We start from the raw sequence: 23066 nt of genomic DNA on the forward strand, positions 1-23066 counted from the left end.
AGCTTCCCGCAGGAGCTACCGCCCATTCACGGTCTACGCAGGCACCAGCTGGCGGCTGCATCTCTTAGGTACAAGCTCCAGGAAGGCAAAGGCCGGCTGGGGGGCCGGGAGCCCGGGGCGCCGCGGGACCCCAGCACCCCCACTGCGCCCAAGCCTCAAGATGCTCTGGGCTTTATGAGGTTCAGTTACGGCCGAGTCCTCCATTAACACCTCCCCTGATTATTGAGAGGCTGGAAGGACTGAACGCAGCCTCAGAGCGCGTCTCCGCGCACCAGCCCGCGTCTGTGCCCTCTGCCCAACCCTTCCTCCTCCTCCCGATTTGGAAGCATAAACTGAAAATAAAAGACAGGTGGAAGGAGCTGCGGGTCAGAGGTGAGGGATTCGGGTCAATTCTGAGAAAGAGAGAGCGCGCGCGCGAGAGAGATTGATTTCCATCCAACGGTTTATTTATTTGGATTAACAGAGGAACCCTCGGCAAGACCTGGGGATCAGCCCGCACCTCTGGCCGCCTCCTCCCGCCCTCCCTCCCTGAGGACCTGGTTCTTGGGGGAAACGTCTGGATCTCAAGGTAAGATCCCACGGGGGTTGTCTCGTCGGAGCGGTTTTCTGGCCTGGGCGTGCGCCCGGACGGCCGGGCACCCCGGGAGCGTCTCGGGCACTAGCGGAGGCAGACCGGGCTTCATTCGAAGCGGCCCAGCGCCCGAGGTCGCGGCGTGAGGAGCAGTTCCGACGAGCCCCAGCGGGGTGGTAGGAGGCGCCGGGGGGGGGGGGCCCGGGCCGCACCGCCTCGCTGACGCGCGGCTTTTCTTTGCGGGTGCAGCCACCATTACGGCGTGATCAACTCCTTTTGCTCTAAGAATGTTGAACGGCACCACTCTGGAGGCAGGTGAGTTATACGCTAGGTTCCTTCTCCTTTCCTCTGCCCTTTTTCTTGGGCTGGTGTGCACATTGGGGTGTGTGTGTGTGCGCACACGCGTGTGCGCGTCTTCATTGGGTGAAAGAAAGAGGAGTGTGTGTGTGTGTGTGTGTGTGTGTGTGTGTGTTAGAAATTAAACCGCGCTTCGAAGGCTCTAAAATGCAGTCTCGTTCAGTCTCCTGCCAGGATTCCTGAAAGCTCGTTTCCCTCCTTTTGCCTTTCTCTCGAACGTCTTTGACTTTTTTGCGGATGGAGAGGGGGAGGTGGAGGTCACGGTGCAGATGAGCCTCGAGTTGTCAGCAGCGTGAGGGACGCGCCCTCGATCCTCCGTGGTGCTGCTGGGGGCGTCTCCCCACTGGAAGGGATGGTGGGGGGCAGGGCTGATACCGTTTCTCACCTGTGTAGGGCTTAACTGGAAACTGGCTTCCCCCGCGTTTTTTGTTCAATGCAAAGCCCGCGCAGCCGTTCCTGCGCGCGACCTCAGAGGACGCTGTGCGGGACGTCTCCCTTTATTCCTCGGGCGGCTGAGGGCCCACCGCGCAGCAAATGTCAGGTAAAGGGGCTTCGGATTTCGGCTGTGGCAACCGCCCCTCGGGAGAAGAAGCGAGGGACCACGGAGGACAGAGATTTGAAAGGAGCAAGCGACGGTCGGGTGGCTTTGGGGGTACAGAGGATGTGCGTGGGTCAGAGCGCGGAAGGGTAGGGCCCTGGGGCGCAAGCGGCGCGCAGCTGGGCTCCCCCGACCCCAGCTCCGCTCGACTCGCTACAATCTGTCTGAAGGGAGGCCCTCCCAGCAGGACTAAATCAGAGATGCGCCAGTGCGGCAGTGCCAGTCTGGACCTGTTTGAACATAGAGATTCTCTATGCCCACCGACTAGAGAAAGGCCTGGTGGCGCGGGCCATCCGCTCACCTCCTGCCCACCGCAGCCGGGGAAACCGGGACTGAGCGCATGGTTCCCAGCCCCAGAGGACGTCGACTTCCCCTGGCCCTGGGGTGCTCACGACAGTGCCAAAAGCCAGACACTGCTTCAAGAGCTGCACCTTTCAGACCAAGGGGGCTCCCCAACCAGTTTTCAGGGTCAGGAGGAAATGTGACCTCTGCCCTTTGAATGGCAAACCGGGGGTACAGGATCTTGGCTTCCAAAAGTCACATATAAAGAGAACTTAAGTTGCCAAGGCTCTCAAGAGATGGGTCTGCTGGGTTATTTCCCTCTCTGGATCCTAAAGCTTCTACTGCTCCCTGGGTAAAGCTATGCATTCCCTTTATTTCCCCTCTCAGGAGTTTTTCTGGGCCAGAGCCTGGGACAAACTTGCCGTCTTCCTGGAGATTCCAGGACCTTGAACCATCAATCCCCTACTGCTCTGCCCTGCTAGAGACCAACCGCCTGCTTTTCTGAAAGCGGCAACAGTAGCCAGATGGATGGATCGCAGAGCAAAGAAGAGAATGGACTGTGTGTGCCCAATTGTGAGGAGGGTTGCTACTGGCCAGGGTTGCTACTGGCCACTGCTCCGAATAGAGCTTTGCATTCAGGGAGGAGAGTTGAGACCCTATTATGGGCCACAGGCAGGGAACAGCCTCTTGCACCTGTCCCATTTAGAGAGGCAGAGCCCCAGGAAATGAATCAGGGAGCACTCCAACTTTTAAAGAGCACTCCGGGCTATTCTGAGGGACACCAGGCTCCAGTCTTCTTCTCCAGAGGTGAAAGAAGTCAGAGCTACAAAGATGCTCTCCTTAAAGTACTTACTGCCCTTAATGAGTAAGAGGTAGTGAGGGGGGCCCTCTTAGGTAATCTTCTGGGGCTCCAAGACAAAAAGGATACCCCAGATCACACATCCAATTCTTGGGGAATCTCTTCCCCACCATGGGCATCCTCTTTAAGGAACCATGAGAGGAGGCAGAGCTGGGTAGGTGTGGAGCAATTTCTGCAGAACTAAAAAGGACTTCCCAAACTCCAGCAGCACCCCCTCCCCCCACCCCTAGCTTTCTGCAAACTTCCTGCATTGGCTGAGAAGGAAGACTCCTGGCAGTACACTTCTTTATGGGAAGTAGCAACACGCACCGGGTGCAGGAACTTATAACCTGAGGGTTTTTTTTTAAAAAGATTTTATTTATTTATTTGACAGATAGAGACAGCCAGTGAGAGAGGGAACACAGGCAGGGGGAGCAGAAGAGGAAGAAGCAGGCTCCCAGTGGATGAATCTGATGTGGGTCTCGATCCCAGGACTCCGGGATCACGCCCTGAGCCAAAGGCAGACGCTTAAAAACTGAGCCACCCAGGCGCCCCATAACCTGAGTTTTATAAGAAAAAGCAGGCATAGTTGAGATCCAACCCCAAAGCTCACTGTAGAAGGTGCTCTGCTCTGCCTGTACCTGATAGATGATTAACAAATATTTGTGGAACAGACGAATGAATGGATGAAAGATGGTTTACAGGACTTCTGTGATTGGCTTCCTTGGAGACTTCACAGAACTCTGGCTTTTTCCTGGAATTGTTTTTTAAACTTTCACTTCATTAAGTCTCCAAAGTTCATCTCTTGCAAGAACAGGGTTGGGTTCTTGGGTTCCTTGTTGTTTTTGCCGAGCAGGACCAAAATTCAACAACAGCCAAACCTAATTCCAACACCCCCATTTGGTAGGTCGGCGATGGGGGGAGAGCAGTAGTTTAGTCCAGAAATTAGACAAAACAGGTTCCTGGATTGAGGTCCCAAATTTGGTTTTTCCTTGGAGCGTCCTTGGGTTAACTGACTGATTTTCTTCGCAGAGACCCCCCCCTCCTCCTCCTTGGGGTCTGAGTCCATTTAGCTGCTGGCTTGTGGGAAGGCAATCTGCCCCTTTGTGAGAGGACCTGCTGTCTCTGAAAGAGTTGCTGCTCCCAGCCCCTCCTTGGAGCCCTTCGTTTGTGCACGTGGGTTTGAAAAGCTCACTGATTTCCATCCAAAGGGGCTAATTACATTACTTACAGTAAATAGCAGCCCTGCTGTCCGGTAGGGCTGCCAAAGTGGGGGGGGGAGGTCTCCAGCTTAGTTCACTTGATTGGCTTCATTTTTGTGTGAAATTGTGTTTTATGAGCTGTATTCTGGCACCCGGAGGACTGTAACAGCATCCAGTCTGCAAATAACATTATTTTTGACCCTGAGAAAAGAGCAAGGGGAAGCAGTGGAGTCTTGGGTTTCATGGAAGAGGTGACTCCAGCAGCTTCAGAAGGCGATGCTTTGGGACAGGAAGTCGGACTGCTGCACAAGTAGTTCCCTTCCTCCCTCCATTCTTGTCTGCCTTTCCTTCCTTCCTTCCTTCCTTCCTTCCTTCCTTCCTTCCTTCCTTCCTTCCTCCCCCTTCCTTTCTTACCTTCTCATTCTCTTATTTCTTCCCTTCCCCTTTTATCTTCCTTCATCCTTCCCTTCTCTTTCTCTTCCTCCCTCTCTCCCTTCATCTTTACAGATTTGACCACTGTTCCCCTAGAGGGAAGCAAGTCTGCCACCAGGGTACTCCTCTGAGGTATCCGGGATGTGTCAAGACATAAGCCATTCCTGGGAAAGCCGATGATGGGGAGTGGTGGGAAAAAGGCAGGCAGGAGGAAGGAAAGAAGGGGAGAGCAGCCCTGGCTTCCTTCTTTCTCTGGTTAAACCTGGGTTGGTTCCTGCTGCTGCTCTATGCTTTGAGCCCCTAGGGGGCTTCTGGTGGTTTAAATGAATCGACAATATCAGAGTATTGTGGACACTTTTTAATAGGGCCAAGGAGGGGCCACCGCTAGCGGAAACAGAGGGAGACAGAACAATCCCACCTCTTGTGAGGTGCAGGTCTGCCATTCTACGTGTCAGCTCCCACCTTCCCTCCTCCACAGCGAGGAGCCCCTTTCACATCCTCCTGAATGTGCGGTGCATCCAGTTTTACAAGTCCCCTGCCCTGCCAGCGCGGTGGAAACAGCATGCAGTTGGGCGTGCACCTAGTCCTGGAGGGGTCCTCCACTTGCTGCCCACATTGAGAAGTTCCAAGTGGGACACTAGAATCACCAACAGTTTACCTTCAAACCTGAATTGGGTGAGAGAATACCTCACCCCGTATCACGGTTCAGTTGAGTACTCCCCCCCCCACAAGTCCATGGCCAGTCCTCCACATTCATTTTTCAAACAAAACCTTTATGCCAAAAGTAAACTTCAGGATCTTAGATTCTCATAGCCTGTTTTTCACTTTGGGTGATGTTCCAGGCCCTGGTAGGATGGAGGGCCTCTAGGGGAGGTGAGGCAACCTGCTTTTGAAAAGTGAGTTGAGGAAGAGGAGAAGGGAGGAATATCTGTTTAACATTTGCTTATTTGGGGTCCCCTGTAAGTTAGGGATCATAAAGTCCACAAGGAGGATACCCAAAGTTTGGAGCTGACATCCTGTATGCCTTGACCTGGGGTCTGATCTTGAACTTGGACCAAATGGGCCCATTTTCTGCCTCCTGCACCAGGGCGGGGACAATAAGGGCTCCTTTCCCCCTTTAAAACATGTACTGAGAACTCTTGGAAGGGTGTGTGTGTGTGTGTGTGTGTGTGTGTGTGTGTGTGTGTGTGTTGGGGGGAAATAAATGCCCCCTCCTACTAATCCCCCCCTCCAGCCCCCTCCCTTTTGTAATGTTTGTCCCTGCTTGCCCATCACCAGGGGGTTGAGAGGAGTATGACAGGTCTTTGTTGTCTGAATAAAAATCCGTGGCAGCTCCAGGGAGAGAACTCCTCCTACTAAATTATCAAAAATGGGCTGGCTTTAGTCTCTTAACAAATTGGACACAGCTACGGCAGGAGCAGTCCCCAACCCAACCTACAGGCACTGGGAACTTGCAAGCAGCCAGGGACCGCTGAAAATAGCACTTCTTTTTCTTTCTTTGTGTTCAAAACTATTTTCTTTCTTCACCAGATTTTGTTTTCCTCCCCCCCCCTCCCCGCTGCAGTTGTTTCCCATTAGTAACTCGATCTCTCAGTAAGATTCGCCTTCTTCGTCTCCTTTCCCCTCCGCCCGTTTGTTTGTTTTCTGCACATCTTCAGGGAGCCTCTGGGGTTTCCCCCCTTCTTTTTCTTTTTCTTTTCCAAGCAGACCAATTTCCACTCTGTCTGTCTCTTTCTTCTTCCTTCTCTTCCTCTTGTCCTCCGTCCCCGAGCGTCTCTGCGCTCCTCCAAAACACAGATCTCTGCCGTCCCTTCTGCTCCTTCATTCGGATGAGCTGAGAGCCGCGGGCGTGTGTATATGGAAATAGTGGGGTGCCGAGCAGAAGACAACTCGTGTCCTTTCCGTCCCCCAGCCATGCTCTTCCATGGGATCTCCGGAGGCCACATCCAAGGCATCATGGAGGAGATGGAGCGCCGATCTAAGACCGAGGCCCGCCTGGCCAAAGGCGCTCAGCTCAACGGCCGCGACGCGGTAAGGACCGGCCCCTCCGCGGCGGTAGCCTGGCGCCCCGGCGCGCTCTGCGAAGCTGAGCCTCCATTCCCTGGCTGGCCGAGTTGAGGATGGAGGGTCCTAGGGACGTCCGTTCTGGGCTGGTGGGTGGGTTTTCTCCGGTCCGACTGCCTGCCGGGCTAACAAAACTCCCTTTCTGTCTTGAAATGTCTCCGCAACAGAGACCCTGAGCTCGCGACTCTCTGCCGCAGCTGTTCCCGGCAGAGCAGGGAGGGCTGGGAGTGAGAGGATGGGGATGCCCCTTCTGCAGACCTCAAACTCGGGTCTCCGGTCCCCGTGACTCCGGGCGCCTCCCCGGCGAGGATCGCAGCAGGGAGGGCGAGCTGGGTGCGGGCAATGCGCGGGTGGCGCGCGCGGCCGTGGCGTCCCGGCCAAGCGGGAGCCCAGGTGGCTCTAGTCTCTGGGTGTGATGACGGGATCTTTGGAGAGGACTCAGACTCGACTGGGCCACCTTCAGTTCTCGGGACGCTCGGAGCTCGGCACTGCCTAACCCAGCGATTTTCGGGGTCTCGGGCTGTCCTGCCTGGCCCCTCTAGCGAAACAGGACCGCGTTCAGCTTCCGGGCCGGGCGGGTGTAACGTGCAGGGGGAAATCTAATAAAAATCCGGAGAAGCGGGGCACCTAGCCTACGTGCGAGAACTTCTAAGCCTTAAACGATGTAATCAAACTACCACTGTTACTACTATTCATATTAATAAAAGTCACGTCCAATTAATAAAGAAAACCAATTAATAATCTCTGTGCTTCCCTTTCCCACTTACAAGCCGGAGGGGGAAAAACTACAGAAGTCTCCGGAAATGATTTCGGCCAAACAGAGCTGTGTACATCCTTCGGCATCACACCGGGCATCGTAGCTCAAACCCACCCCGTAGACTGCCCCGGCGGGTCAGTGGTGTTTTGGGTCCCACCAAGTAGCCGAGTTGGTGGATGTTTCCACATTCGCAACATGATATGGCGTGGAGGGCCCCAGGTCTGCGTAAAAGGAAGAAACTTCAGTTTTCAAGGCCCGCCAAAGTTTTGTGGGGGAGTGCAACAGATTTCTGCTAGTCTCCAGGGAAAAGACTAGTGGTTACTTTCTTCTTTTTCTTTTTCCTTGTTGGGGCTATCCTGTTTAAAACTAAAAAGCAACCCAAACCCGAATTTCGTGGCCGGTTTGGGCTCGTCACAGTGAGGTTTCCTCATCTTCAGCTGGGTCGATGGGTAAGCCGGCGGAAAGCTGAACTAGGGCACTAAACAGATTTTCAGGACACAGGTCTCCTGGGTATGTTAATGCGAGGGAAAGGGGGTCTGTGCAGAGGGGCTGGACAACGGACTCTTCCTGGGAACAGGCACTTTTATACCCTTACTAGGGAGAGGACCAATATCCGTGAAAATCAGAAAACAGCCAAATATACCCCCGTCAAAACAATGTCGAACAAATTAGGAGTACAGGTATCATAATCTCTTCCTTCCTTTTAATTTAACGCTGCCCGTAAGAAATAAGAGAAATGGAATGGTTTCAAAACAATCCTGTGTTCGTTCAACTCTCCTTTCCCTTCCCCAGTAAAAATTTCCGTCGTTTTGTGTGCGTTGAAAGCCACAGTTTTTAGCATGTATATTCGAGTTTGGAAGCATCCGCCAAACTATACTTGATGCTCTCCTAGCATTTTTAAAAGAGGATCGAGTGGACGGCATGTCTTTAAGGTTTTAAAAGAGGGTGGGGATGGCCAGCCTGTCTTCAGGTTAATAGCCCCGGGAGAATGCGAACGCAGGGTTCAGGCAAGCACTGCAGAAAGGGAGTGAGTCGCAAAAGGAAAAATCGCTAACTTTTTCCCGACGTTTGTCTTTGTGCTGTGGCCCCTGACCCTTGCCATGCTCGCGGAACGACTGGAACTCCCGCTGCCGGGAGGAAACTCCGCGTTGTGCGTCCCCACCGCGCTCCGTCCTCAGCGGTGCGATGTGCTTGCCTTGCAGGGCATGCCCCCGCTTAGCCCCGAGAAGCCTGCTCTGTGCGCCGGCTGCGGGGGCAAGATCTCGGACAGGTACTACCTGCTGGCTGTGGACAAACAGTGGCACCTGAGGTGCCTGAAGTGCTGTGAATGTAAGCTGGCCCTGGAGTCCGAGCTCACCTGCTTCGCCAAGGACGGTAGCATTTACTGCAAGGAGGATTACTACAGGTATTCCCGCCCCTATCCCTTACACCCCGGTACACCTGGCCGGGCCACCTGCCCGAGCCCGGGAGCTTCCTCTCTGTCTCCCACCTTTCGCCCCTTCGGGGTACGGTTAGCAATCCCGAGACCGGGGAAGTCCACTGCATACGCCTTCAAGCTGCGCCACCCCCACGAAGGGCGGTGAGGATGGGTGGGAGGAACATCCAAGGTCAGGAGCTACCGGTGAATATCACCCACTACCGACACTTCACAGCTCAGTAGAGGGAATCTGAAGAGATCTTGAAATAGTGAATGAATATGTGTCTGTCTACCGAGACTAAAGCGGGTATTTTTTTCTTTTCTTCCGTTTACTACGAACTGGGCGAGACCCGCACCTTGGAACTGAACTGATGGCCCGGGGAGCCGGAACCTGGTGTTAGGTTTTCGCGAGGGTGGCGGGAGACCACGTAAATGACCGTGGAAAGAATTGCCGTTGGTGAAACCCAAGCCACTCAGTTCTGAGTTCCATTTACTGCTAGTTAGAACTGTGCCGGCTAGCCTGGAGAGTAAACTCCAGGGATGTTTTTTGATGCTTCCCAGTTATTTTTTCTGGAGTGGGAAAGAGAACTATGTGCGAGCGACCTAGCTCTGCTCTCAACCAAAGGGAGAGAGGTGATTAAAAAAGAATTAGATTTCTCCTGTAAAAGCTTATGAGTGCTTTCACGCACACTCACACATCCATAAATAATAATACCACCACCCTTCATAGAATGTTTTGTAACGGATAAAACCCTTTCCCTTGGCATCGCAATTTAACATTCTTTACATAGCGTTTGAATTAGTGCGGGTTTGTTTGGTTGTTGGACTTTTTTTCTTTCTTTTTTTTTTTTTTTGGTTTTTTTTTTTTAAATCTTAACTTTACAGAGAAGGAAACTAAGATGTTACCCTATTCTTCTCATTTTAATGTAAGAGTTCTTTTCCTGCTTCACCAGAACAGGTCAATAAGCAAATAAAATTAATGACCAAATGGACCCGTGTCCTCTTCTCCCGGAGACCTCGTAGGTGTCAGTCTAGGACCACTGCAGACCAAACCCCAGGTGTCACGGGTGGGAGATGGTCCTGCCTTTGCCTCACCCAGCGCCCTGACATGACTTTTTTTTTTCCAGAAGGTTCTCTGTGCAGAGATGTGCCCGCTGCCACCTTGGCATCTCCGCCTCTGAGATGGTCATGCGTGCCCGAGACTCTGTCTACCACCTGAGCTGTTTCACCTGCTCCACTTGCAACAAGACCCTGACCACAGGCGACCATTTTGGCATGAAGGACAGCCTGGTGTACTGCCGCGCCCACTTCGAGACCCTCTTGCAAGGGGAGTATCCACCGCAGTTGAGCTACACCGAGCTGGCAGCCAAGAGCGGAGGCTTGGCCCTGCCTTACTTCAATGGCACTGGCACCGTGCAGAAAGGGCGGCCCCGGAAGCGGAAGAGCCCAGCGCTGGGAGTAGACATCGTCAATTACAACTCAGGTGGGCCCTTACTACTCCCTCCTCCCCCCTCCAGCCCTGGCCTGGCTTCCTGAGGATTCCATAGAGCTCCTTTCCCATTCAAGATCTGGTGGCAAGAGGGGGTTTTGCTTAACATGCCTCTTTCCTCAGTACAACTCCCTTTCACTCAGAAGAAGGGGAAAGAGGGAGAGAAGGAGAAAAGAGAGAGAAGGAGAGGGGGATAGAAGGAGAAAGGGAGAGGGAAGAGAAAGACCTTTATTTAGGTTGTGGCAAAAAACACATTCATGACCATGGGGCTGCAATGACTTCCCCCAAACAGGCAGAGCCAAATCCTTGTTGCCCATTAGTTAATGAGCCCATTAGTTTCTGGCTCCCAGTTGGAGCAAAACAGCCCCAGGGCAATTCCTGCGTGGAAGCCAAATTATAGATCCTGGAGGAGGTTTTCCTATATACTGAAAAAAAAAATCTTCAGAGCCCAACTCCAGTCTGTCTAGAGGGGGCAGAGGCTGTGGTCACCAGCCCAGAGTTAATCAGGAACACAGTTGGCAAGAGTGTTGAAAACCAAATCCCTGATCTTGGTGAAAAGCAGCTGTAGGGGTGGGAATCACTCTCCATAGCTGAGCTGACCTGCCCCTTCGGTAGGTCAGGGTACTCATCCAACCAGCTCACTCCCTGTATGATAAACCATCCGGACCTCCAGACCCCTTGGAAAAATGAAAGAAGCTCCAGGTTAGGCCCACTGAGGAGGCTTAGTGGTGAGACAGGCTGCTCTTCTGTCCTCCACCGGCCTTTTCTCTTAATTAAAAACAAAATGCAGGCAACAGGCCTGAGAGCACACGTTCTTCCTTGCTTTGGGGGACACCTATCATTTATCAATCTCTCTCATTCACCACTTTCCCATGGTTGGTAGTATGCCGGGCTCTCCATCCCCCAGGTGAGGATGGAGGTGGACATTGCAGATCCTATCTTCCTCCATGCAGGAAGGAAGCTCTTCTTTAGAGTTCCAGACACTGGGAAAAGGGGCCTGGAAAGCCCCAGGCTAACTCTTGGGCAACTAAGGACTGGTTTCCCTTGCTGGGCCCAGCCCTGGATGGCAATCTTAGAGGCAGGGGACTCAGGCTAGGAAGTCCATTCTATTGGAAGGGACCTTGAGGACCTCACTGTGGCAACCCCACTCTGACACCATGAGCACTCAGATACCAGCTAAAGCATGGACATCTAAGAACACAGACCTTGCTGGTTTTTGTCTTGCAGTCCCCACTGCCTGGTACGGTGCCTGACCCATTGTGGCTCAATGGTAAAGGAAGTAATCCAGTCGAATAAGTGATTTATCCACGGTCATATAGCCAGTGTGAACCATTTGGAATAATCCTGCTCCGAGCCGAGCCGGAGCCGGAGTTTTTAGGGAAAGCCTCTCTGGAAGAGCGGGCTCTCCCCAGCCTTCTGCTTGGCTTCCTCCTGGGGTTGTCGGCTGATTTAACTGAGGAGAAGGAATCCCGTCCGGGTCAGCGCGGCGGGCAGCGTCCCACGGAGATTAGGGACCAGGTTGCTCAGCGCCGCTGCACTTGTCCCTCGAGGGTTCATGCCAGGGTCGCTAGACCAAGGGAGAAGCGCCGGCTGGCTCGCTACAGACCCCACCCGGGCCGGTTCATGGGAGGGCAGCGGGCGCAGCCCCGGGTTTTGCCAACCCCCGGCTGCGGGTCGCGGCCTCGCGCTCGCCCCTGCTGCGCTTCCGCAGGGGCTTTTGGTTCGGGGCCACTTTGCCCAGCGCGCTCATTTCATCTCCTTTGATGCGAGGTCCCCGAAGCAGGACAGGCAGGGCACTAATTGTTCTTTATTAATAGAAGATGACATCGGAATCTCGAGCCACTCACCAAGGCCCTAATGCCCTAATTAGAGAGAGACAGAGACAGAGACCAAGAGGCCGAGACCCCCATAACGAGCGAGTCCTTTGGAGAGAGGGAATCCCTCAGCCCCGAGAAAGTGTGCAGAAGGGTGATTTCTATCCACGCGGCAGCGATCCTAGTTTTCGTGCTTAAATGCTTATTTAATCTAACTAGCTAAATTTGATTTTGTCTTGGGTCTTACTTTATGTTAGAAAGATCCGGGAAGATTTAAGAACAGTATTTAGTATCCCCTACTTCTAGAGCGTGTACATTTATTTCTTAAAAAAAAAGAGAAAAGAACATCTCCTTCCACTTAGTCTTTAGTTTGCAAATTAGTGCTGCTGCAAGGTTTATTGAGAAAGGTGATGCTGTTTTGCTCACGCAGGGGGAAAGGGTTGCTGAGGCCTCCCTATCCTGAGTTTGTACACCACACCACCCCAGACTGGGTGCCCCTTAATTAGCATCCACCCCATCCTTTCCAGACTTTTCCTAGAGATACAAATGAATAGTATATACTTCTTTAAAATCAAATGAAAATAAGCTCAAGAAATTGGGTTGTATATGAACAGAAATCAACCCTGCTATAAAAAAATGTTTATGAATCTAATGTCAGTTTGTTACAAAACTAGCAAAAGATAAGCTTCAGCAAATTTAAAACATGTTAAACGGTAGAAAATAAAATGCACCCAGAGTTTTAACTCATAATTTTAGCTTTTTCTGGATCTTACATTGCCATCTCTGCTTAAATGTAAACTAGTCTCAGAAAGAGTAACACTAACACTAAACTAAGATAATTTATATGTTCGTATATTTTTAAAAACATATACAGAAAATGTTAGGATTCAAAGACATCCACAGAAGATGTGAAACTTGGTAAAGATCACTTAGTGCTTGATATCTGGCAAATGCCTTTTAATGAGAATATTCCTAATTTATACCTCCTTGTGCAGATACCAGACAGATATTTTAGAAGAGACATAGTTTATTTGGAATGCTGGATTGAAATGTAGCCCTCCACAGGTGAGAAGAAGATTTAATCTAGGATAGGCAGCTCTCATTTGGATAACTTAGCATTAATGGAGAGACTACATTTTTGCTAGTTTAAAAAATCTCCCTTCCTTATGTTTTCGATTCCAAACTTCAAAAACTCTTGATGGTTGTTAAATTAGCCTGGCACTGACCCCTAGTGGTCTCCCAGGGATCAGTTAGTTCTCAGAAGGTTACACACCTTCAGAACAGAAACTCACTTTACTCTAGATGACCACTTCATAAGTGAATGGAAAAGAAAATATTTAGATCGTCTCACTGCCTTTATAATGCCAGATATGTACTTAGAGGTGTATGGTTAAAGCAGTTTTAAGAGCGTTATCATTTCATCTCATAATTCAGGGGGGAAAACACATACAGCTTTAGAAGTAGACTCTGGGGAAACACAGTCACTTCCAAGTTTATATAATGCATTTGTAGTTAAACACAAGCAATTTAGGATAATGCATTGAGTTACTCTGTGGAAGAAACAGATTGCTCTTTTAAGTTGAACAATATGATGACACTGTCACAGGAAAATCACACAGTAATATCTGTTTAATAAAGAGCTAACAATCTCCTTATACACTGGGTTTTAGTCTATGTGGAAACAAGTCCCATTATTGTGTTTAATGAACTAAAGTTATCTGCTGAGTTTTTAATCAGCAATAATGAATATAGAATGCATATTCAGAAAAGCAATTTAATCAAACTATTCTATAATTAGTTTTCATAAACTTCGTTTTAAAGACTAATGAAGTACATAGTGAGGATAGGAATCATACTCATCTCTAAAAAATATTGTGGGGTGGGGGAATGGCTAAGGGCATTATTTAAACACTAAGTTAAGTCTTCTATCCCAAGTGTAATATTCAATTTGATGTGCTGTTCAGGAAAAGTTACATGGTGCTCACATATGATAGGAATGAAATCGTATTTGAAGAAAACTCCAGTGACTGAGGTGTGCCTCTTTGACCATTTTGTTGTGGGCACATTTATAATCTGGTTGTGAAATATAGCTCAGTTTACTGGAGTTAAGTATAGTTTTATAGTAGGTCATAAGATGCTGTTTCATCCATTTGAGGATATGAAAGTACAATTCTGTGGAATATTTGAACCACACATATCCCCACTGGGCTAAAATAGGATAAAACGTAAAGTACATTCTTTCTCTTATCTCTGAGTACATGTTACTCTTCCGCTGCAGTTTAAGAAGTCCATGTTTAACATTAGTATGTATATATTCAGCTTGGAATCCATTGACTTGATATTTCATTAACAGTCATTCAATTTTATTGATGAACAAAGATTCAAAATCTTGGTGAAATGCTTTTGAGTCCTGGCCCTGTACTCCACTTAGGGGACACAAAGGTGAATGTTATATAATCTTTCCCTCAATGAACTCATCTTCTCTTTTGTCAAATGTGCCCTCTACTTATGTATCTTATGGAAATATAAACAAAGGAGACATTAATTCATGCTTAATATAATGTCCTCTTACATTAGAGAGAATTGCTTGTTAAAGGGATTTTGTGATGAAATGTAATGACCTCTTGGTTGATGACCAAAACTACTGTTTCTGTGTATATGCTGACTTATGAAAAATAAGTTTTAGAACATAATTCTAACCAGAGCATAGCAGACAAATAATATTTTATCAAGCAGAAGAGCTAATATTAAGAAATGCCTTGCTTTTTTCAGATTCAGGTTTTGTCTGCTCCCCACCAAGTGATGAGATTAGGTTGATTTTAGGTATTCTATTATAATGTACTAAAATGTAGGATGATCAGGTCTGAAATGCATCCTATAAATAACTGAAGTAATGTCCTTTAAGTTGAAATGTTGGCTGAATCAGTCAATATTTAGCAAAATATTTTCATTTTGTAATCCTATTTTCTTTGCAGAGCCAGTATGTTATTGGAAATGGCCTTTTAAATGTGCCACTTTACATCCTGGGGATGATGACTTTCAGGCTGGTTTCAAAGGCTGGGTTGTTTTGCCCTCAATGATAAGCAGGGCTTTGCAAGGAGAGAGATGTCACCCTCTTTCTGCCAGGCCAGCCAGGGGGCACAGCTCAAATCCCACTCACACACATCCATAGCAAAAAGGGCCAAGATCTGAGCTGAGAAATAAGCATCATCAGTGTCTCTGAACTGTGAGCTGTGGGGAACGCTTCAGGCATGAACTGAGTGAAGAGAAGTCTGAGCTCATTCTCTTTCAGAAATATTTATTAAAATAACTCCAGGGGAAAACTATTTTCTTCCTGGAATTGTCCAATGTCAACCAGATATAGCCTAAAACCCTTAAAAATAATATTCTTAGGATTACATAAGAAATCTACAAATTCTTATTTTGTAACTTCTCCCTTTTCTCCAGCTACTTTCTACCTTTTTCCTGATTGGGAAGACTCTAGGAATATCAGAAAAAGCTAAAAATTGGAACTGACTTAAATTCTTCCTTAGTTGGTGGGCTCTCAAAAACTCTCACATTTGAGAGAGCTGAAATTACTTGTTTGCATATCCCTCACAGATGGAACAGTGCCTTCGGTTAGTATGTCTCCTTTCACAAACAGCCAAAATATGGAATCTCTAAAAACGGTGTGTGTTGTGGAAGAGCAGTTGCCGATATGCATAAATACATTAGAGCTTTTCCTTTTCACTCTCGGATGTTTCTTTCATTATTTTTCTTCCTGAGCTTTCTAGTAACCATTATGCAAAAGAGAGGATTTATCTAATACTTTTCTCTTATATAAACTTTGGTCGTGTCCGTATTAAAAGAATGGTTTTGCTGACTTTGGCAATTAACCTCTTTGTTTTGTCTAGATACCGCTTATAATTGGGTTGACAGCCTTTCCCACTGTTGCTTTATTATCACAGCATTATACAGCCTGCCATCCCTGCAACTAATATCTGACTTTCCACTAAGCACTTGTTTGTTCACTGTTACTGCAACAGGTTGTAATGAGAATGAAGCTGACCACTTGGACCGGGATCAGCAGCCTTACCCACCCTCGCAGAAGACCAAGCGCATGAGAACATCCTTCAAGCACCACCAGCTCCGGACCATGAAATCCTACTTTGCCATCAACCACAACCCGGATGCCAAGGATCTCAAGCAGCTTGCTCAGAAAACAGGCCTCACCAAAAGAGTTTTGCAGGTAAGAAACCTCCATCATTGGCTGTGTATACCTCTCCCTTACCCTTGCCAGTAAAATAGTTCTCTTCCCTGTTCAGAGCAATACAGATATTTCCTGTACTGCTTTTCATTAGTTTATCATAGTTATCTCCCTAGAGGGTAGGCTGCAATTTTGCAGGGGCTTCCTGGAGGGTGCCCACAGACAGACCCAGGATCTTCTCAAATCTAGCTACCTTCTCCCTACAGGTGGAGAGATGGGACCACCAAAGCCAGCAGTTTGCCTCACTGCTCTGCTAATGAGGCTGATGTTACTTGTATAAGTTGTGGCTTTAGAGAGTTCCAGTCACACTAGGCTCAGTGCAGAGTTGAAGAGGAACCTGCTGGTGCTTTTGTATTTCAGACAACTCTTGGCAGCCTCACTCACAGGCCATAACCTTCCAAATGCAAATTGACCCTTTTTCTCCCCCGACTCCTGAGCCACAACTAGGGTTAGTGTCTCAGCAACCAATTGTAGCAAGCATTTTCCCATTTTAGTAAACCATGTTTCAAAACTAAACATTGGGAGTTAGATCTGCTGTCCAGTTGTTTTCCTGAACTCATCATGGTAAGAATATACAACCAATGAAATTATAGTGGGTTGCTCTGGGTCACCTCTGATCCTCTTCTACTTTTCAGTGACACATTGCAGACACTAAAATTCCGCAAACCAGTTTCTGGCTGCTTGGGGTCTGTGGCCCTGGGTTTTTCCTATGAAAAGACTACTTACCACGTGTCAGACTCAAGGATAGCTTGAAATCTGTTTCAGTGATGGTCATTTCATACAAGTCATTCTTACTTTGCGAAACTTTCAGTGATCCTGCCTCTCCCCATTCTCAAAAGATAACAAACATTTAAGGAATCAGGATATATTTTTCCCCTTTATCTCTGTGCCTTCATTTCTATGGCATCTCCACTTAAGCATCAATTGTCCCAAGTGGCACTTGTTAATGCTGGGGGGATATATGCAGTTGAGAGAGTATCTGTAGCATTACTTGAATTACTCTGTTCTAAAAGAAAGCCAAAACCCGCCCCCTGCAAACAACAACAACAAAAAACCCCTTCTCTCCCAAGAAAAATAAACAATTATATTTAAAAAGAAAACATACATTCAAAAAAAGAAAGAAAGAAAAGCAAGAAAAAAAAGATAAGAAAAAAAAGGAAAGAGAGAAAAAAAAAGTATAAAATAAACATCGGTAAAGAAATCAATTGGGATTGGTTTGCAGGTTTGGTTCCAAAACGCACGAGCCAAATTCAGAAGGAACCTTTTGCGGCAGGAGAATGGGGGTGTTGATAAAGCTGATGGCACGTCGCTTCCGGCCCCGCCCTCAGCAGACAGCGGCGCTCTTACTCCACCCGGCACTGCGACCACTTTAACAGACCTGACCAATCCCACTATCACTGTAGTGACATCCGTGACCTCTAACATGGACAGCCACGAATCCGGAAGCCCCTCACAAACTACCTTAACGAACCTTTTCTAACATTGGTTTTTTTTTTTTTTAATTCTTCCTCTTCTTTTATTATTCTAATTATTATTTTATTATTTACAAGATTTTTTTTCTAACCCACAAGATATTTGGGAAATAAAAACAACAGCTTGGTGTGTAGCATCTGCAGCCACTTGGCAAATGAGTTTACAGTATTGTCTCCTTTACAAAGTGGTTTTTTTTTTTTTTTTTTTTTTGGTCTACAAAGTGTTATTTGTTTTTGTTTTTAATTAGATCTTTCAGTTGGTAAGGGGAGTTTTTGAATTATTCTAATAAGTGCCTCTTAAAATTGTATGTTACTTATTTCCAGAATCTCAAAGAAAAAAAAAGTGGTATGGTGATGGGCAAATAATCATATTCCGAGTTAAATGATTAGGTTAATAAAGAATCAGATAATTAAAGTTATTTTTTAAATCTTGTGATTGTATGGGTACTTATGGAATTTTGAAAACTTCACATTTTTTTTTAATTTTAAAACTGAAAAAATGTTTTGATCATTCTTTTTTCTTACAAATGAGGAATATGATTAAACAAAACCATTATCTACAGCAGCTCCAAATATTAAAGATTAATTAGGTGGGAAATCTGTTTCAAGGATGTGACTTTTCCTTTTTTGGGGGGATGTACATCCCAGCAAAATTTGTTAGTTATTTGTTTTTTAACATTTGAAAAATACTTAAACTCCCTGGGTATCTATGAAAATTCCATGTAGAGTTTGAAATCCTATACTTTTAACCTAAAGCTAAAAATGATAGTTGTAAAACCATTCTTTCTAAATTAATTTTTTTCCTAGGGAAAATGGAAATAAGCAAAATATAATTTTTTAAGAAGTTAAAAAATCAGTATAATTTAATTAATAGATCTATTAATTGGCTTCAGCTGTACCATGATATTGTATCTGGCATTCTATATGAATAATGTTTTAAAAAAAAAACCTTAGTAGACAAATATCAACAAGAAATCTTTGGTTTGTTTTGCTTTATTTTACTTTGGCATAGGTTGATATATTTGTCAGAAAAAAAGCTTTTCTGACGTTACAGATTGAAAGTTATTAGTCTTAAAGTAAATAAACTCAGAAGCCTTGTGGATGCTGATCTGAATATATTTCCTAGTTTACAGTAGCATTTTTTTTTTCTTTTAATTTAAGCTAAAATCTTAATGGTCTGGGCAGTGGTGAATGTTCATCTATATGCTTCTGTTGTAGTTAAATACCAATTAGATTGTGGATTTCCTAAAAAAAATAAATAAATAAAAAAGAAGTCAAGATATATGTCTTGCTTTAGTGGATTGTTAAGAATAACTTTGCACATATTCTCCACTTTTTGGACCCCTTAAATCTCCTTCGGTGGTCAAAGTGGCTATTTAATAGATTTTAAAGGTGTCCTTCTGGCTGTATAAATGTGTGGTTACATATTGACAGTTCACTGCCCACATTAAAGTGCATTATTGTAACTTTTGCTCAGGGTCTTTAGAAAATTAGCACAGAAAGTAGCTTATTTTTTAAAAAAAAAAGATGGTGGAAGATAAGTTAACACTGTAACAGAAGAAAGGTGTGATTGCCATTATATATTTAGCAAGTGTGGTTATCATCTTATATGGAGCTTAAATCTTGACTTTTCATATTTCTATTACATTTTGGGCATTTACCACTAACCAGACCAAACAACCTTGGTAAGGCTGAGATCTTATTAATACACTTTTACAGGTAAAATATTGATACTTATAAATTTTGTTCTTTGACAGAACAATGTATGGTACTATAGATCTACTTTATTAAGTAGACTAATTATAACTCAGTTCTCCTATGTGCCTTATGATATAACTTGGAAGTAAGTTTGTGAAAAATCAGGATATATGTGTTGTTTGTTAAATTAACTGTTTTAAGCCCTTTTGACACCTCACTAGTTTTGTACTGTTTTACCTCTTATTTCCGAAACTCTTTTTATGGTGTATCCTGTTAGAGGAGACAAACATGTCATAGAAAGCAGTTGTGCACTCTTTCAAATATAGTTGATAAATTCAATAATCTTATATATTGAGCTTCGTGTTTATAGTACAGTAAGTGGTCTAGCAAAATTGTCCATGTTTCTTTGTTTATTGATAAATGCATTGTATAGAAACTATTTCCCCTAAATATTTATGGACCAAACAATTGTGATATATCCTATTAAATTTGTGTGAATAAACCATTTTGAATCTAAGGAGTTTTATTTCCCATCAGTTTTATTTTTAAGGCTTAATTGTACTAATGTGTTTCCAATATCTGTATGTAAAAACTATTAAAGTGGTAATACAAAAAAATTTTAAATATTCAAACATACAAATAGTTTTCAGATTTCCAAACTTCTGATTCATTTTAAATGTACACACCATTGCATATGCAATGTAATTCAACTTAGAATTACCTTTAAATATATTTTCTTATAATAAAAGTAATGCCCCACTGATTTGACTCCGCCTAATTTTTAGAATTAAAAACAAGATAATTAGCAGATAAAGTAATTGCATGAAAAGAAACTTAACTATGATTAAGATTTAATATTAGGTCTATTGAGCACAAATGGATATTTGTAAATCAAAATAGAAATTGCAGACCCCTAAAAGCCAAGTTGCTCTGTAGTTAATAAATTGTCACTATGATTTTTTTCAGGGAGAACAAATCTTGGGGCATTACAGCCAAACATCCCGACGTTTGAAAATTCCCTAAAGTATTAAAAGAAGGGGAAAAGTTTGATCGGAAATCCACTGCAGTGAAGACAAAGACAATATTAGGTTATGATAATCATACATTTTAAAATCTATTGAGCCAAAAAAAAAAAAAGAGAGAGAGAGAGAGAGAGAGACTTAAATGTCATTTACTGAATGTTAACAAAAATTCTGTTCTTTATGGTGTCTAACACAAATGGAGGCTTAAAGTTATGTGGTTTAAAACAAAATTAGATAAGCTGTGTATAAACCAGAGAGCAGGCTGGCGGTAATCTGCCCACCCCATATTTGAAGAAAATTATTATTGCTTAAAAAAAAATCCCACACATTTGTCAAGCACAGTAATTGTAAAATAAAGTCCAAAAACATCCATTTCACTTGCTTGCTAATGTGTACTAGTCCTATCTGTTCATGGCATTTTCCAATTGTAAATTCAAAGAAAAGCTATCGCTCCTTTGAGAGTATAGGATCAAAACCCAGTAATTTTAGTATTATTGTTTATTCCTTCCTTTTTAAACAGAAATCTCTGCATGCACTTTTACATCTGTCACTTCTATATGTCTCTGTATGATGACTTATCTTTGCTGTTTCTTGTATGATAAATAGCTTTCATTAATAAACATTTTATTTGATGCAAACATAGTTAACTTTATGTCAAATACACACTGTTGAAATTGCTTTTGAACACTGTCTTAAGAGGCAGCACGATACATTTCCAACTTGTGATACTTAGGAAAAAAAAAATCCAAGGTGAAATTCTGGTAGTCTAGGATAAAAGGACTTACTTAGTTTTTAACTTTTCATGACTTCTTATTTGTTGTATTCAATCGACCCATGTATAAAAAATTAAAAAAAAACAAAGAAAACACAAATTACAACAAAAAATAAACCTAAGAATAAACCGTTGTATAAAATTTCGGCAATGTTTTTAGATTGTTAGGGTAAAATTTATAGATCCTCTGTAAGTTTACATGTTTGCTATGCAATGAGCAAATTTATTGAAGTATACAAATATATCCTGAACTATGAAAAGATCCAATCTTTGTATAGTTCAAATTACATATGATATTACAAACAAAGGAGCAAGTGGAAAGAAAAACAAATATTTAGGAATGAGGTTTTTTTTTTAATTGTTAAAGGGAATATTTGAAGAAAGAATTTTTTAACGATTCCTATTTAGCTGTATATCCAAAGCATATGTTAAACAAATTAACATATAACTTTCCAGAAAATTTTTCATTATGATGAAATTTTTATTATATACAAATGAACCCTATGTAAATGATGTAACTTTTATGAATGACAGACATTAAATATTTCACTTACATGTATTCTCAGAATTTTGAATGTTTTCTTAAATGCTTTCACTTCCTGAATACTAAAAAAGGGAAAAAAATTTAAAAAGAGAGAACTTACTTAAAAAAAAATGCAATGCACCATGACAAGTAGACTATTTTGAGTGATCATGAAACATGTTGGTTTTGTCAGTAACTTGAATGTTTATGCCTCATTGAAACCTCATCCATGGCTATAGCAACTTAAATAGATTTTCCAATACATTTCCACCCAGTTTATTCAAATCCTTGTCCTACAGCTTTGCCTTCTTTCCCTGTGCTGTCACCTATGGCAGTTTCGGTTAGAAATATTTTGGAGTCTCGCCTGGTTTTACAGACCTTTAAATATTTGTCTGGTATGTGAAATGCGGGAGGAGACCAAAGAGGGAAAGAACATAACTGCAATTAGACATCTGAAAAAAATAATACAAATTTGAAACAGGCACATTTTTGAAAAGTAAAAGAAAGGAGCACTCATTATGGGAGTGGGAAGAGAAAAAAAGCATGCGATGTAGTGTTGGAAGGTCTGTCATGCTTCCCCGTGATGTACAGCGGTTTTTCAGTCTGGGCAACCACACACTTATTTTGGGGCATGGAAGAGACGGATGTGGACTTCTTAGACAGGAGCAAGGTACTAAATTTCTACCTCCCAGATGCCTGGGTTAGTCTAACTTCTGGCAAATTGATCTAGGGCAAAAAAAACTTTACGGAGAATTAGCATCTGTCAGCTTTGGTTGAGTGGCCACCTTAATGCTTACAGAGTAGGTAGGTTTTTCATACCTCAAATAAGGATAAAATTCCATAATAAAGGACCCAAAACATCACCTAAAAAATAGATAGCTTTATTTAACAAAACCCCTGTAGAATCCACAGCACATTCTTTTACAATAACCTTTCTTTGAAGTCAAAGTATTTTATAAACCACATACACCTATCATCTCATTTTCCATTGCAGCGTGCTTGTAAAGGGCATCATGGTGAAAAGTGTTAGAAGTGGGAAGTTCTGGAATGGAAACACGGAATCATGTCATTCTAGGCTCTTAAGGAGATTCTAGGGAGGATACTGTTGTCCTATAAGATAAATATAAACACCTATATTAGTATGGAGTTTTGCTATTTAATTTTCAACTCTGCTTTAAACAAAGCTAGCTTTCCTGGTAGAGAGTTTGTCTACTCCTCAAGGTGATTCAATACCTTTTACGTGTTATCGTCTCTAGACACAAGGATTAAATAAGGACACTGGGTCTTAGTCCAAATTAGAGAAATGTCATTGTATGGTATTTGAAACCATACATAGATAAACCTGGATTGGCCTTTTGGATTTTATATTTTTAGCAACTGGGAACCAACTCTGAATATTCAAATAAATAAAAGCCCACTATTGTAAAACCAGAGTCCTTTGCTTTACAGCCAATGGGGAAACAGAAGTTATTTTCTTTATGGCCTGCCATTGATTCTGAAACATTTTTATAA

General features: G+C 44.4%; 1 protein-coding gene across 4 annotated transcripts; it reads left to right on the top strand.

Annotated features, from left to right (window-relative positions):
* Positions 1-488: 488 nt before the first annotated feature.
* LHX9 (LIM homeobox 9) lies at positions 489-21341 on the top strand. 4 transcript variants are annotated; one of them, XM_034666983.1, is made up of 7 exons: positions 489-568; positions 821-886; positions 6193-6311; positions 8304-8506; positions 9646-10001; positions 15847-16049; positions 17290-17739. In XM_034666983.1, the coding sequence occupies exons 2-7, from the start codon at positions 859-861 to the stop codon at positions 17545-17547; spliced, it is 1167 nt and encodes a 388-aa protein (XP_034522874.1). In that variant the 5' UTR covers positions 489-568; positions 821-858; the 3' UTR covers positions 17548-17739. The 4 variants fall into 4 exon arrangements, with proteins under 4 accessions (XP_034522874.1, XP_034522876.1, XP_034522875.1 ...); XM_034666985.1 differs by lacking the exon at positions 17290-17739 and adding an exon at positions 20204-21341 and having other exon boundaries at positions 496-568; XM_034666984.1 differs by lacking the exons at positions 489-568; positions 821-886; positions 17290-17739 and adding an exon at positions 20204-21341 and having other exon boundaries at positions 5563-6311.
* The last annotated feature ends 1725 nt before the right edge of the window (positions 21342-23066 follow it).

Source organism: Ailuropoda melanoleuca, chromosome 8 (assembly GCF_002007445.2).
Source record: "Ailuropoda melanoleuca isolate Jingjing chromosome 8, ASM200744v2, whole genome shotgun sequence".
NCBI classification, from domain to species: Eukaryota; Metazoa; Chordata; class Mammalia; order Carnivora; family Ursidae; genus Ailuropoda; species Ailuropoda melanoleuca.

What these genes read in the sequence shown, in the direction of transcription:
- LHX9 (XM_034666982.1), top strand. Translation starts at nt 6,138, where the DNA reads ATGGAAATAGTGGGGTGCCGAGCAGAAGACAACTCGTGTCCTTTCCGT. An exon ending in TGCAAGGAGGATTACTACAG is followed by an intron (nt 8,507 to 9,645) that starts GTATTCCCGCCC and finishes TTTTTTTTCCAG; the next exon opens with AAGGTTCTCTGTGCAGAGAT. An exon ending in CATCGTCAATTACAACTCAG is followed by an intron (nt 10,002 to 15,846) that starts GTGGGCCCTTAC and finishes TTACTGCAACAG; the next exon opens with GTTGTAATGAGAATGAAGCT.